We start from the raw sequence: 16,819 nt of genomic DNA on the forward strand, positions 1-16,819 counted from the left end.
TTACTGTGGATATAGATACTTGTCTACCTGTTCCCTCCAGTATATTCTCAAGGTAATTTACTGTTGTTCAGTGATTGATTTGCACTTTTTGCACCAAACTACATTAATCTCTAAGAGACAGAATGCATCTCCTTCCTGAGAGGTATGATAGCTGTGTGGTCCTTTGGTGTTTATACTTGCGTACTCTTGTTTGGACAGATGAAAGTGGTGAATTCAGGTGTTTGGAATTTGCTCCCAAGGATGAACCAGACTTGTGGAGGTCCATAATAGTTTTTCTGAGGTCTTGGCTGATTTCATGATGCCAAGCAAAGCGGCACTGAGTTTGAAGGTAGGCCTTAAAATACATCCAGAAGTACCTCCAATTCAGTACACCTCCTATCAGAAGCTAATTAGATAAACATCTAAAGGATTGACATAATATTTGGGAATTTTCCAAGCTGCTTAAAGACACAGTTAACTTACTGTATGTAAACTTCTGACTCACTGGAATTGTGATATAGTCAATTAAAAGTGAAACAATCTGCCTGTACAATTGTTGGAAAGATTATTCAAGTCATGCACAAAGAAGGTGTCCTGAACGACTTGCCAAAACTATAGTTTGCTAATATTATATCTGTGGTGTTGTTCAAAAAAAAATTTTAATGACTTCAACCTAAATGTATGTAAACTTCTGAATTCAACTGCATATAAGTGGCTTCTGAGAATAAGTCACAGGACCTTTCAGATGATGAAACAAACCCAGTAACTTATTTTCCGAAAAATACGGTAGTTGCAGCTCTAACATCTTATTGGACGGCTCCCATTCAAAGCCGTTGTAAAATAGTCATTAAAAAATTAATAGTCACGACTTTAAATTCTGACTGAATGAGCCACATTCAAAGTCAATGTACAATAGCAGATATATAAACACCTGTAATTGCACATCAGTTAAACTATATATTCTATAATTCTATATTGTTCCCGCACCATTTAAGGAGCGTTTGACATGCTATAGATATAAATATCTCAAATAGTGAAGCTTGTTGAGGGAAAGGTGTGCTATCCAACTTTTTCCAAAATGTGAATTTTCCTAAATGTATGTAAGAATAATCTCTAATAGTCTGGGTGGGCCTTGGTCTAATTTGGGTGAGTGCAGGCCCACCCCGGCCAACTCTTGGCTACGCCATTGGTTAAGATGCCCGTCTTTTGACAGTGCTTTATCCGAGATGGTAGATGACATGAAGCTATGAACCGGGCAGTACTAACGCTGGGTTCACACATCCTCCATGAGCAAGACGTGAGTGGAGCGTGAGCAGCGTGGTCAGGTTGGGCTTTCACATTGGCTCTGCGCAGAAAATAAAGCTATCTCTGGGTTCCTATACCAAACAATTGTTTTTTATTTTTTAATCCTGAAAACAACTTATATGATATGATATATATACATATGATCTTTGGAGGGGCATTTTTATCTTTTGGGTGGGGAAGTAGTTGTCTCTTCTTTGGAAAGCGAGGGGTGTCAAAAGTTTCTGGGGGGCACAAGGAAAATCTAGGGAGCAATGCTCCCCCTAGCAACCTGCCACCCCCCTTAGACCTAGCCATACTTCTTATGAACACTGGAACCAGAAAACAGTCCAGCTGTTATTATGGCACCACCTAGTGGTTGGTCAGGAAAATGTGGATTACTTTTCTTATTCATTAGATATTCAGATTCGATTTTCACCAGTCTTGCATAAAGGAAAGGAACCAAGTGATATCTAGAGACATGAGTATCAGAGATACTGCGGGTGGACTCCTCTAACTTGAGCCAGTACTCAACCACCTAGCAACCACCCAGAACAGCCTAGTAAATGTAGAGCAACATGTTTAAAACCACTCAGAGCATCTTACCAACTGCATAGCTACGCCTTGCATTATGGCGGAAGTATTTGCACGGGAAGCACCAAACACACTTTCTTCATAAAATTTAAATATCTAGTTCTGATTATTATTATTTACAATTATAACAATTAATTGGACATTGGTGTCTTTTATCATATTGCTGTTGCAATACTTTTTTCTATCCCAGCTTATTGTGGATTTATAATACAATTAAGCCATTCGTTGGTTGACTCCCCTGAAAATTATGTGGTGTATAACATATGACCAGTCTAACATAGAACCACATTGGCTCAACCAATTGAGTTTGGACCAGAACTATCTGTTTGTCCAACCTTTGACAGACGGGGTGATTGTTTGGAGCAACTGTTTGAAAAACCTTATTTTTCTCCCCCTTCCTTTTATCAGATCAGTCCTCTGCGACTACCTTACATGGGGTAAAAACGGAATGTGCAGTGACTCTCCTCCACCCAGCGATGATCAACAGGAGGATCACACGTACAGCAGCTCTCAGTCCCTGAGTACAAAGATGGACAGTTCTTCCCCCATCTCCTCCTGCTCCACTCAGGAATCCCTCTCTGCCTACAGCCATGGTCAGAAGATAACAGTCGCTGAGGTCAAGGAGGAGCAAAAAGACTTTCTGCTGGATGCTACGCCACCTCCTTCCCAGCTGCTCCAGCACAGAAGACTGCTGTGGACCAAAGGTTACCTACGGACCCCTGGCGACACACTTCCACTGAAGAAGAGGAGGGCGGAAAAGCTCCTGAAAAACGATGAGGAAGACGAGGAGATGAAGGAGGCCGCGGGGTCATTGCTTCACCTGGCTGGAATGCGCACAGGGTTGAATAAAAACGGTCAGCGTGTTTGTAAAGTTCCAAAGGAGCTGAAAGAGGAAATGAAAGATGAGCAATGAGCAAAATCCCGTTAACACAGATCTAAATACTTATGTTCCAGGATATCAGGTGAATTGGAGTCAGTTTTTGCAATATCAATAAAATCAGTCGTCCTGTGTCCAGTTTCATTTTCCGGCTGAATGATTCTCATGTCCATGTTTTTTTGTGTGGATTGTGTGTGAGCGTGCGAAGACAGAAAAAGCCATAGTAAAATTTTGATCATTTGGGTGCAAAATTGTTGAAATGTTAGTTTTTCTTCATTTGTTAAGCCTAGCAAACAATTATAAATTATTAAAGGTGAACTCAGTAATTTTTAGTTAATGTTGCGTTGACTGATATGGCAGTCATCTTGGACTTACACTGACACCTAGTGGTGTGGATGTAGCGTCACACATAAGCAAAGTTTGTAGTTACGGATGCCATTGTAGGAATGCGCTGATTGCAGTCAGCCATGAGTAATTGATTCCATGAGTGTAAGTGTCTGATAGTGTGTAGAATTTGACTGGTCATGTGATCTACACATGGCGGCCCCCATTAGGCAACCCTCACCTTGTAAAATACAGCTTTTATTAGGCTACTGAAATGACTGGAGCCTTCATATCCACTGAGTGTACTTGATTTTAAACATAAATAAGTAGTATTCAGGGGCGATACTAGGATGTGATCCTTGGGGGAAAATTTTAAACTTTAGGGTGGGCAACTGTTTATCTATTTGTCGGACCGGAAGGTACTCCTCCTTTATAATTTTGCTTGGGTTGGTCCCCCCCGATCATGTACCGATGTTTGTTGGGGGGGAAGTTATTTGGGGGGGGGTATGCATAAGGAAAATCTAGGGTGCCAGTGCCTGTCTAGCATTAGCTACTCATTTAAGGGTAAACCTTTTTATGGAAAAATTACTGAGTGCACCTTTAAATATGTTGTAGCAGTTTTTCTAGTTGCAAGTATGAACGCTGAAAGATTTTAATGCTGCTCTTAAGTGTGCCAAAGATGAAACCTGTTGAAGAGAGTGCAGCTAATCCATGCACACTTAGTAAGATCAATAATAGTTTCAAAAAGTAGTAATAACATCCTATATTACTAAAAGAACTTTAGGGCAAATGTTTATTTATTAAGCAGCATTTTTATTTTTATTTTTGAGGAAAAATGACCTGTGTCCAATGGATAGCAAATCTAAAAGGTCAAATGCAATATGCCAATTCTCTCTTAGACGCCTAATGTTCAAAATATTTATGGTGTTAGTTCCTATTTGAAGCACACTACAAACTGATCTTTTTTGAAGCAATGTGTAAGAAATGCCTATCGTGTTAATATCAAAGTTTTGCCAAAATATTGGTGTTTTTTAAATTCGATTTGCCTAATTATTGTTATTATCATTATTTTCCATCATGATCCAAGCAATTTGTCCTGCCAGGATAACACTGTATAAAGTTATTCCCTATTTTTTTCACGGAAGGCAGATTTTGCCTCAGATCTTTTTCAGTTATATTGCATGGGTGCTTGTACATAAGAAAGAAGTATTTTCTTTTTTGAATAAAAGATCATGTAAGATAGATATTTAGCATGAGGCATGGCTTATTTTCTTACAAGAAAACAAAAAGAGGGCCTAGTGGGTGCCTCCAAAAGCATAAGTTTCCTTCTTTACTCTTTTTTTATTACTATTATTGTATCTCTTCTATGGCAGACAACTCTTCCGAAGGAAGAGACTTATTGTAAACCCATTTACAAACAGATCTGCCTTGTATTGAATATCAGGTGAAACTGATTTTGCCTTTTTTGTGGTCCTCGGTTTAGTGGTCCTTTTCAATTCATTGATGTAAGTGTTCAAATGTTGTTAATACTCAGTGTTAAATGACCTATCACTCTGTACACCCTTTAAGGTTGTGCCTGCCTTTAGTTCATGTGCTTGGATGTCTGTTCTGTTATTTTGTAATGGTTAACTACTTTTCATCGTGCAGCCTGTGTCATTGGTATCATAAATTGTACTGAAATAGTTTGACAAGGAATTAGAATTGGCTTCCATGAGCGAAACGGAATAATCCCAGATAACTGCACTGCTTGACTGATGGAAGTGTCAAACAGCCTTTAAGTCTAGATGAAATGATTACTAATTTTGAATACAGTTAGTAAGTCAGTGATTGAACAACTAGCAAATTATGCCTTGGCCTATGTCTGTTTGTTCCCTTTATTTCGTTGAAGTACCCCTCTCTGCTTCCACCTCTCACAAACTTGAACTTCATCTGTGAAACTGAATGTCCAAGTAAGGGTCCCATAGTGGTCTTAAAGGGACAGTTCTCCCAAAGGTTTTCTTTTATGGGTGATATAATGCTGTTTTGAAATGTTGTTGGATGCTCGGGTCATTATTTCTTATCATCATCGTTCATATGTTTGTTGTTATGCAGCATCTATCATAAGTGTTTACACTCCACTTTTGCTTATATGAAAGTCTTTCTGAATGTTTTGTGACTCCAGGGTGAGGAGCATGGATATGTTAATCATTTCCAGTCCTTTAAAATAATCCTATCTCCAGCTCTACATCCCTTCAGCATGTTTCAGCACTTTCTTATATGGTAAAATAGGACTTTATGTCTTCTGCAGGGGATCTAGTGGTGTAATTGGTGGAGTGGCACTGCAAGTGCTGGTGTGCTGTGTGAGGACTGTTTAGATGAATTGCTCCATGGCAAAGCCATGCAGCGGGAACAGACTTTTGTCCCTACTTTATTTGATTAAATAGGCAATAAGCTGCTGCTACAGTTTTGCTTTAAATTTATGTCAGTTCCATATCATGCCATTTGTTTTTGTGTACCTAACTCATGATTTGTTTTGGCTAACTAAAAAAAGAGGGAGAAAATATGCATGAACTATTTAATGGTAACCCGTCACTGCCTCTGAAATTATATGTGAAATAATATACGAATTTTGTCAATGTTGATGTTGTCTGATTGTTTTTGCCAAATATGTTAATGTCCTTGTACTTTAAGTCACTAGTGGTCTGCTATGATTTCTAGAGCACAATGGAGTCATAATGAATATGTACTTGACCAGGTCTTTTTTCAATACACTCAGATGCCAGTGCTGTATGAGTATAAAGCTGTCTATTTCCTTGGTGTGCAATCATATTGCCAAAGAACAATATCAAACTATTTCATCAATATGTAAATAACCACACTGTCTTTGTAACAAAAATGTCACATCATGTTGTTACTTTTCCACATATTTCTCCTGAAACTTAAAACAATGTTTATGTAATGTATTGTCTTCCAGTTGCAATAATAAAAAAAATATCAGAGTTTTAAATGTGAAGTTGTTTTATTCAGTCATTTCATTAGTGATTCATAGTGAACACGTTGTGTGATTTGGTATGGATTGCCTGCAGCCTTCACTGATGCCCCCCGTATTTAAGGTGACTGGATTACATTAAGCTTGGGTGTGGCAAATGGGACTCAAGTTGCAATGATGGCTTATGTAGCTGGAGCTCTATTCATAATTAAAAGCAATACAGGCTTAATCAGCAGCCAACAGCTCCCTGTGTTCACTCTGGAGAACCGGTGCCAGCTCTGTTGCTATGCAACTCCAGCAGCCAAAAGCATGCAATCTGTGCATGATACATTTTATTTGACTTTGTGTTGAGTCCTTATGAGTAAAAGAGTACAAGTGAATTTCTATACCTTTAAGTCCTGTATAAAAGAGTCTTGTCTTGCTTATGGAAGATTGAAATTTCATAGCAGATAAGGAATTTTGTATTGAGAGATTCATTTCCATGACTTTTTCATTACCTTTCCAGTCGTTTGTGATTAGTGGATAAGGATATGTCAAAATCATTTGATTCAGATAATTGATTTTATTCACTAATGAATAATTTAGACTGACTCAAAAGCACAAACCAAACAGAATGACATGTATTTGAATAGATAACACCCAAAGCAAATGCATAAGAATGTTTAAAATGACTCAGTCAATATAAAGTATAGAGCTTGCTTGTGGAGTGGTACATATTGCCATCGTGTGGTGAAAACACCATTACAGGTATACATTGCTTATGCTCGTCAGTGGCGGAGCTAGGGGGTGGCCAGGGCTGGACCACTTGCATTTTCTGTTTTAGTCATTTATTTTGGTAATTGTTTGGCACAATTTATTTCTTTAGAAGTGAAATCATCTCTGTACAAATGTACAAACTTAACATGTGCACACACCAAGGCCACCAAACCTTACTGTCTGTAAGTACTGTACTGTCCCGGGTGTCATTGTATCCACTCACCCCCACCCCCCACCCTGCCCTGCCCCCACAATCCGACAATATAAAAATGCTGCATTTTCTTATAATCCTGAATAAATCAGACAATGTCACAGTCAGCTGTAAACCCTTTCCCACTTCCTGCTCATGGTGGATGCAACAGTTGGACACGTGGTCTGGTAAGCTTTGTATTTTTCATATTTTAAACGAACAATGTTTAAGTCTCTGTGCAGGTCACAGCTTCAGCATGTCAACTTCATCACCCCATTTTGTTAGAACTTTCTGTTAAAACTGTGGGATACATTTTGGCATTTTAGTTTAAGTTATCGAAGCAGCTTCAACTGAGGTGGAACTATCTCTTTGTTTGGCCAATGACAGACAGGGGGCGTATTCAATTAGCCATTTTTAAATTTTGATATATGTTTGACTAAAATATTCTATATTGTTAGGACAGTGTGTGAGATTTCAGAACAATGTGAAATCAGAAATACATTTATATAAAGTATTTTATCACTTAACTCCTTCACTGAACATCAATATTAGATTATTAAAGACTTCACACTCTTGTTGGATGGATCAAATTAAAATAACATACTTTTTAGTGTGTCTGACTGAGTTGACACAAATTACAGTAGAATGTATGTTATGAAGAGAATGTCAATTTTCAGAAAAAAGCATTTTTATAAAAACCTGTTCTCACATGGTTCGTTATCTGAGACCTTTGTCTACAAATATGTCAATTTCAAATTAATTTAGTATTAAAATAGAACAACTAAGATTTAATACGAGTTTTGTCCCTTATCTTTTAAATTTAAATAAAAAAATGTCTTAAAGAATAGTTCACACAAAATGTTTAATTCTCTCTTAATTTATTCCCCCTCATGCTATCCCATATGTGCATGACATTGTTTCTTCTTCAGAACACAAATGAAGATTTTAGAAGAATTTTTCAGCTCTGTAGGTCCATACAATGCAAGTGAATGGGTGCCAAATTTGTGATGCTCCAAAAAGCAAATATACCCATTATAAAAGTAATATGTATGATTTCAGTGGATTAAATAATGTCTTCTGAAATGAAATTATAGGTGTGTGTAAGAAATATAAAAAAGTACTATAAAATTTTGCTTCAGCCCAGCTCGGTCACCAGGGATGAAAACACGCTGCCTCTCACATGACGTAAGCAGGTTGAAAAGTTTACAAATGAACTCACTGGTGAAATACGGAAAAATATGGAAAGGGCAGTGTTGTTTACAACAAAAGAGCACAGATATTCATACATATATGCCTCATTCGGCTGGTTTGAATAAGTCAACTGCGGTGCCATTTTCGAACGGCCAACAAGCATAAACGGTGTTTCAGTGGAAACAGTATCGCGGTCCATATGTACAGCTGCTAATAAGGGATCTATCTATGAATATTTATGCAGAGGAGAGTTTCACACTTATGTCACATGAGAGGCAGTTTGAACTCAACCTTTGTCAACAAGCTGGCCGGAAACAATCATTTTAGTAAAAACACTTTTAAAAAATGTATCTATATCTTACACACACACACACACACACACACACACACAGCGTTTCACTTCACGAGTCATTATTTAATCCACTGGAGTCGTATAGATAATTTTATGATGGCCATGTGTGCTTTTTGGAGCTTCAAAAATGTGGCACCCATTCAGAGATATTCTTACAAAAATCTTTGTTTGTGTTCTGCTGAAGAAAGACAGTCATACACATCTGGGATGGCATGAGGGTGAGTAAATAATGAGAGTATTGTTTATATTATCTTTTTCTCACCCACACAGAGGCGGAGCCAGAGGGGTGTCCGGGGTTACAGGTTAATCAGATTAGAGAGATCGTTTCCCAATTTAGCATAACAATCCTTACGATTACATCAGCGCTAGTAATACATGCATATATCGTGCAGTATGGAAGTTACAGTAATGTTTAGCTAATGTGGGGAAGTAGGATACAGCTTCAGCGAGTAAACATTTAGCATTTTGAAATTGATTAGCTAGTTCAGTTACTTCAGTTCAGAGGAGGGCTAGCAATGATCAAACTGGTAACTTAGACTGGTAGTTGATTTTAATGTACAGTTATGAAAATGAGGATTTGTAATTAAGATAAAATGTTGGTAATTGGGTGATTAGATGTAACCATAGGCTGTCATATTTTTTGCACAGGATCAATTAAACATGAAAAGAAAGGGAGAGATATATTTTTAAAGGGAGAGTTATTTTTAAAGAAGCACAAACAGGCAGATCAGGTACAAACAGACCCCAGTCCTTGCATCACCACTGGACCCCAGAGCAGCTCCCTAGCTGAGGCTAGTCAGAGTCAGTGTGGTCAGACTTCAGGACCACCAACAGGTCAGAGCATCTACCAGACACAGGCAGTCAGTCACGTGCCAAGTTCAGGAATTTACGTTGAGATGATTTTGTCAGATTAAAAGGATAGTTCACCCAAAAATAATATAATAATCATTTACTCACCCTCATGCCATTCCAAACATGTATGACCTTCTTCTGCTTAACACAAAAGAAGATATTTTGAAGCATGTTGGTAACCAAATAGTTTTGGGTTCCCGTGGACTTCCATTGTATTTTTTTTTTTTATACTATGGAAGTGATTGGGAACCAAAACTGTTTGGTTACCAGCATGCTTCAAAATATAATATATTGTGTTCAGCAGATGAAAGTCAGTCATACAGGTTTGGATGTTTAAAATGTTGGTTCATGTGTGCTCTTGTTGTTGATGGCTGTGGCATTTATATTGTGATTATACACTAATGGTTCTTGTGTTATAAATAGATGTATCAAGGGATGACACAGAGACCTCTTGTTCTGAGAAAGACAGTGAGCCAGAGCTGCCAGGAGATGTTCAACACTTATAAACACTTGGAAATTCTTTCCTCTCTGTAAGTACTGTGTGAAATTCTTTTATGTATTTTTTTGTAAATGTGAGGTTTTTTGTAACTAAACTCAGCATTTAATGTAACAGACACATGGTACTGTATCTTGTCTCCTTGGTACTTAAGCTTTATTTTCTGAAAATATTTAGGATGTTCAACACTTGTAGACACAAACAGAGTGACCCAATACTTTCCTCTATGTGAGTAAATCATACTGTCACGATTCCCCGTTGTCCTCACTGTGTTCTCTGTTTCTCTTGTCACGTCTCCATGTGGTCCGTCCCGTGTTTTCTGTTTCACCCTCGCCAGTCACGTTCCATGTCGCCCTTCCTTGTTATCCGTCCCGTGTTTTCTGTTTCACCTAACACGCTCCCTGTCATTTCTTCCTTGTTGTCCGCCTGTGTTTCACTGTCTCTGTTAAAAACTACACTTCCCTTCTTCCTCACTCCTCATCACCGCTGTCACAGCGTTATTGTCCGCACCTGTCGCTTGTTTTGTTATCACTGTGTCTGTCTACTTAACCCGTCGTTTCCTCTCTCCGTTGTCGATCGTTACCGTTTCATGTTTGTATCCTGTATGTTGTCCAGCCTGCTCTCCATACTCATCACCCGAGTTCCTGGTTTGGTTTTGTGTTTGTTCCCTCGTGTTATATCAGTTTCATTGTGTTTTCAGCTTCCAGTTTTTTCGTGTTTTGTTTTCATTTTGCCCATCGTGGTGGTTTTGTTTGTTCTTACCTGTTCGTTTCAGTTTATGTCAAATAAACCCCGTGTTTGGATCCTCACCCCTTGTCTGAGGAGGATCCTTCGTTACAGAACGATCGACCTAAATATGGATACAGCGGTTATCCGGGCATGCTGCCGCCTCCTGGACCTGAAGCAAGGAAGCCGCCCGGTGGAGGAACACATTAGGGACTTCCTGTTCCTACCGAGCGCCACCGACTATCCTGACTCCTCCCTGGTGGTGTTCTTCAAGGCTAGCCTGACCGGTTCGCTCCAGGAGCGGTTGCTGCCGGCGACGCGTGGCTGGACGCTCTGTGAATTCATGGAGGAGACACTTCTGGCATGCGGCTCACTGCTTACTGTGGAGGTGGTTGAGGATCCTGCCTCTCCTCCCACGGCGGTGGCCCTCCAGTCGTCCTTGGCTTGTCCTCTTCCACCTGCCCCACCGATCTGCGAGCCAGAGCCCACACCTGCCTTGGTCAGTGAGCCTGCACGGCCCACTTCGTCTGCCCGGAGGAGGAACAGAAGACGGGCTTCCGCCTTCCGGCCAACGTCAGCCACGGTCAGCGAGCCTGTGCCCACGTCAGCCACGGTCAGCGAGCCGGCACCTACACATATCACGGTGAGCGAGCCAACGCCTACGCACGTCACTGTGAGCGAGCCTGTCGCCCCTGAAGTCAGTGAGCCAGCGCCTGTAGCCTCGACCGTCCCTGAGCCAGAGCCTGTAGCCTCGACCATCCCTGAGCCAGCGCCAGCGGCCATGACAGTCCAAGAGCCAGCGCCAGCGGCCATGACCGTCCAAGAGCCAGCACCAGTGGCCATGACCATCCAAGAGCCAGCACCAGCGGCCATGACCGTCCAACAGCCAGCGGCCCTCGAACCTTCTAGGGCTCTGCTTCCCGAGCCTTCCAGGGCTCCACCTCTCGAGCTTTCCAGGGCTCCGCCTCTCGAGCTTTCCAGAGCTCCGCCTCTCGAGCTTTCCAGAACTCCGCCTCTCGATCTTTCCAGAGCTCCGCCTCTTGAGCTCCCCGAGCCTTCCAGGGCTCCGCCCCTCAAGTCACTCGGGCCATCCAGGGCTCCGCCCCTCAAGTCACTCGGGCCTTCCAGAGCTCCGCCCCTCAAGCCTCCTATGGCTCCGCCCCCCAGAGCCTCCTACGGCTCTGCAACCAGAGACTCCAGAGCCTTCTAAAGCTCCACCTCCCGAGCCTCCTACGGCTCTACTCCCAGAGCCTTCTGAGCCCCCTATGGCTCCGCCCCTAAAGGCCCCTACGGCGCCACCTTCCTCGGCTCCGCCTCCAGGGCCTCCTACGGCTCCGTCTCCCGAGCCTCCTACGGCTCCGCCCCTAAAGGCCCCTACGGTGCCACCTTCCTCGGCTCCGCCTCCTGAGCCTTCCTTGGCTCCACCTCCAGAGCCTCCCTCGGCTCCACCTCCAGAGCCTTCCAGAGCTTCGCCTCTAGAGCCTCCTACGGCGCCGCCTCCAGAGCCTTCCAGGCCTCCGCCTTCAAAGCCTCCTACGGCGCCACCTCCCTCTGCTCTGCCTCCAGAGCCTTCCAGAGCTTCGCCTCTAGAGCCTCCTACGGCGCCACCTTCCTCGGCTCTGCCTCCTGAGCCTCCCACGGCTCTGCCTCCTGAGCCTCCCACGGCTCTGCCTCCTGAGCCTCCCACGGCTCCGCCTCCTGAGCCCCTCGAACCTTCCTCGGCTCTGCCTTCCTCGACTCCGCCCCAGAGCCTCCCTCAGCTCCGCCTCCTGAGCCCCCAGAGCCTCCCTCAGCTTCCTCTCAGAGCCCCTCGCAGCTCCGCCCCCAGGGTCTCCTGCGGCCTTGCCTGCGCCTCCTTCGGCGCCACCACCCAAGTCTTCGACTGCGCCATCTCAGAAGTCCTCCTTGGCTCCGCCAGCTCCCCTAGTGGCCACTCCTCCTCCCAGGCCTCTTGAACCTGTCCCTGTCCGATGGCCACCTCCCAGGCCCCCTAGACCTGTCCCTGTCTTGTGGCCGCCTCCCAGGCCTCCTCGAACTGTCCCGGTCCTGTGGCCACCTCCCGGGTCCCCTGAACCGGCCCCTGTTCTGCAGCCATCTCCCAGACCTCCTAGACCTGTCCCTGTCCTGAGGCCGCCTCCCAGGCCTCCTGGACCTGTCCCTGTCCGATGGCCACCTCCCAGGCCCCCTAGACCTGTCCCTGTCTTGTGGCCGCCTCCCAGGCCTCCTCAAACTGTCCCGGTCCTGTGGCCACCTCCCGGGTCCCCTGAACCGGCCCTTGCCCAGTGGCCAGCTCCCAGGCCCTCTAAACCTGTCCCTAACTGGGGGATGTTCCCCAGGCCACCCGACCTGGTTCCCTGCACACACCCCCAGAGACTGCTCACCTGCCCTCTCGGCCTCCGTGGTCTGCCCGTCTGCCCTTTGTGCCCCCGTGGACTGCCTATTTGCCCCTTTTGCCTCCTTGGACTGCCTAATTTCCCCTTGTGCCCCCGTAGTCTGTCTCCATGTCCCTGGTGCCCCCTTGGTCTGTGTCCCTTGTGCCCCCTTTGGTCCGTCTGTTTTTCCCCTTGTCTAGCCCCTCTCGCCTTGAACATCTGTTTATCCCTGCTATTGTTTCCTGTCTGTGTCTTAAGTCTGTCTGGAATCCGGTCCTTTTGAGGAGGGATTCTGTCACGATTCCCCGTTGTCCTCACTGTGTTCTCTGTTTCTCTTGTCACGTCTCCATGTGGTCCGTCCTGTGTTTTCTGTTTCACCCTCGCCAGTCACGTTCCATGTCGCCCTTCCTTGTTATCCGTCCCGTGTTTTCTGTTTCACCTAACACGCTCCCAGTCATTTCTTCCTTGTTGTCCGCCTGTGTTTCACTGTCTCTGTTAAAAACTACACTTCCCTTCTTCCTCACTCCTCATCACCGCTGTCACAGCGTTATTGTCCGCACCTGTCGCTTGTTTTGTTATCACTGTGTCTGTCTACTTAACCCCGTCGTTTCCTCTCTCGATCGTTACCGTTTCATGTTTGTATCCTGTATGTTGTCCAGCCTGCTCTCCATACTCATCACCCGAGTTCCTGGTTTGGTTTTGTGTTTGTTCCCTCGTGTTATATCAGTTTCATTGTGTTTTCAGCTTCCAGTTTTTTCGTGTTTTGTTTTCATTTTGCCCATCGTGGTGGTTTTGTTTGTTCTTACCTGTTCGTTTCAGTTTATGTCAAATAAACCCTGCGTTTGGATCCTCACCCCTTGTCTGACTCTGTCCTCATTCGTTACACATACATTCCACATTTATTTACATTTATATATTTAAGTGATGGATAGGTTTAGGGGATAGAAAATACAGTTTGTACAGTATAAAATCATTATGGAAATTCCCCATAAAACATGGAAAACCAACATTTTGTGTGTGTGTGTGTGTGCACGCGAGCGCGTGTGTGCGTGCGCGTGTTTGCGCACACGTGTGTGTGTGTGTGTGTGTGTGTGTGTGTGTGTGTGTGTGTGTGTGTGTGTGTGTGTGTGTGTGTGTGTGTGTGTGTGTGTGTGGACCCCCGAAAGTAGCAGTGGCCACCCTCTGGCCACCCCAAATATAAAACTCTAGTTCCGCCACTGCACACACACCTATCATATTGCTTTTTTTTTTTACCTAGTTTTGTCACAATAGTTTTCAGTTACAGATGTCATTGTAGAAATTCAGTATTCACAGTTATCCATGATTAATTAATTCCATGAGAGAAAGTGTCCAATAACAGGGAAGTTACTGAGATTAATGGTGCATTCAAAACATGTCGGAATTATTGTAATTACGAGATGGCAACTCGTAGATTCTACTTGGAGCTATTAATGTCCTCAGACCTCATAAGTTATTGTTTCTATGGCAATACTTGCAACGCCATAATAGCAAAATGTTTATAACTACATTAATTCACCTCTATGGGTCTATTTTTGTGAGTATGCAAAGCCCATCGCTTATTGCAATGGCTGTGCGCTACATCTTATCCAATTTCCTTGAGAGTGTTAATTCTATGTGCACATTTCTAAGTGACCGTGGGTGTGATTTTTTGCGCTATCTGTGGGTGCATGCACGCAAACAATGGGTGTATTGTATTTGAATGACATGGCACAAAGCACAATTTGCTATTTTCCTGAGAAATAGTTAATTGCACAGAGCTTGTGCAATTAACTATTGTTAGATAGTTAATTGTTAGAGACACAGGTCTGTTTTTAGTGCAAAGTTTAAACAGCTCCTCCATTTTCATTTTGGAGATGTCCAAACTCTGAAAATATAGTGGAAGATCAAATCATGTCCCTGACTATCAGAGATGTTGCCGTCTTACAAAACAAACAATTATGAGATTTGTGTTAAACTATCCATAGGTCATGATTTATTTTCAATTATTTGTATAATTATTTTGTTTATTTTTGCAAATGTATTTATGATTTTTATTTCACTGCAAAAGATACCGGAGAAAGAATTTGGTGTGGATTAAATGTTCTGATTTGTTTTATTATTATTATTATTTTAACATTTCGTTATTTTTATTAGATTTTCATTTAGTTTGAAGTGTAGTCTGAATTTAGAAATGTTTTTATAAAAATGTTCAAGTTTCAATCAATTAATTTGTGGTATTGTGAGGGGTCCTGAAGGAACATTTGCCAATCGTCATCCAACAAATGGGTTCTTAAGTCTCAAGAGCAGGTTATCACTTTACACGGCACTTCACGTATTCGAATGACGAAATAAAAGTAGCATGTTCACATATGAACAGAATAGCCCCTCTCGTGGTCATTAATGTGCATTGCACTTCTTGCATTTCTTCTTACATATCAAGTTACCACAGAATAAAAGTGTTTACTGATACAATCACTATTAAAACTAGCCATGATGAGTGTACCTTTAACTTTTACCTGATTCAATATTACTAAAAAACAACTTCACATGTGGTTTCTACACATTCAAATCTTAACAAATGGAAATTTCATTGTCCAAATAATAATCTAACAAAAAAAAACAACAACAATAAGATTTCACTTCAAACTAATATTGAATTATTTGTAAGCGCAATGCCTCTTTTATTTCTGGATTAAATTCATAAACACAATGTAGCTGAGCTGCCTGATTTGAGCACAGCCTTTATATTTCCTTCCTATACAGAAAATCCAATCAGTCGCGGATTAAACTGAACCAGGATCCACTAGTCGAGTCTGAGCACGCGGTCTCAGTCTCGCGATATTTCTTTCAGTGCGGGTTTGACCCTGCCCTGTCTCGCTCAGCTACGTATATAAACGCGGAGGACTGAAACAGATGGACTTTGGATGGGGGAACGGCAGACCTTACCGTGAATCACTGTGTTGTTATTTTCAAAAACGCAGATCGGCAACTTTTAAACAAGCATCTTAAGTGTTTATATGTTTCCGTGTTTTTTATTTTTTTTATGCTTTTTGGGGTTCTTGCTTTATATTTGCGGCGGATATTTCTCCCCCACTGCTCTCATAATGGCGAGCTCGGCTTAACTCGAACCTAGTGGAAAGGATCATACAACCGGCACTCATCCTCGAAATCCCACACGTGTCCAAGCATTGTAACCAACACCATACTCTTGACATTTACAATAATAAAAGTTATTAGCTACGCACACATATCAAAATCTGATCCATTTGCTCTCTTTGCAGGGAAGTATTTGTGTTTACAGATAGGGGACGCACGGCTGATACTGGAGCAAATACAGTAAATCAGGTGTTATCCTAGTATACATAGGCGGAAATTGTCGGGTGGGTCCTTGACCCCTAAAAAAATATCATTAAAATATGTGTATTGTAAATAATATAATGATATATTCTTAAATTATTGTTTAAGAAATAAAATAATACAAATGCAAACGGGGCAACATCAAAAAAAACCTTGGTGTCCCCTACAAAAATTGCTCTTGAGAATTGTTATGTTTATTGTCCCCCCCAACATTTTGATGAAATTTTCACCCCTGCTAGTATATTAAACTTTAGTATTTGTTTTAAAATGGAATGTATATAAAATTAACAAATTAATGTAGTACATCTTGGTTCCGGCTGCGTAAAAATCCGCATTTGATGTGGAAATTAAATATATCATATATTATTATTTTTTTATGGTAACTCAATATTACAACATGTAACAAATGCAAATTTTGATCCTAAAATGCATCTAAAATTGAGCCAAAAATCTAAATAAAGGACCGAATTGAATCGTGTGTTTTGTTGTCCTGTGTGTTGACCG

General features: G+C 42.1%; 1 protein-coding gene across 1 annotated transcript in view; it reads left to right on the forward strand.

Moving 5' to 3' along the window:
• Positions 1 to 6,029, forward strand: part of LOC127623726 (forkhead box protein N3-like) — a 46,442-nt gene extending 40,413 nt beyond the window's left edge. Inside the window, exon 6 of the mRNA XM_052098205.1 lies at positions 2,263 to 6,029. Coding sequence (XP_051954165.1) covers positions 2,263 to 2,767 — 505 coding nt within the window. The 3' untranslated portion in view covers positions 2,768 to 6,029. The remainder of the gene's footprint in view (positions 1 to 2,262) is intronic.
• The last annotated feature ends 10,790 nt before the right edge of the window (positions 6,030 to 16,819 follow it).

Source organism: Xyrauchen texanus, chromosome 30 (genome assembly GCF_025860055.1).
Source record: "Xyrauchen texanus isolate HMW12.3.18 chromosome 30, RBS_HiC_50CHRs, whole genome shotgun sequence".
Taxonomy (NCBI): Eukaryota; Metazoa; Chordata; class Actinopteri; order Cypriniformes; family Catostomidae; genus Xyrauchen; species Xyrauchen texanus.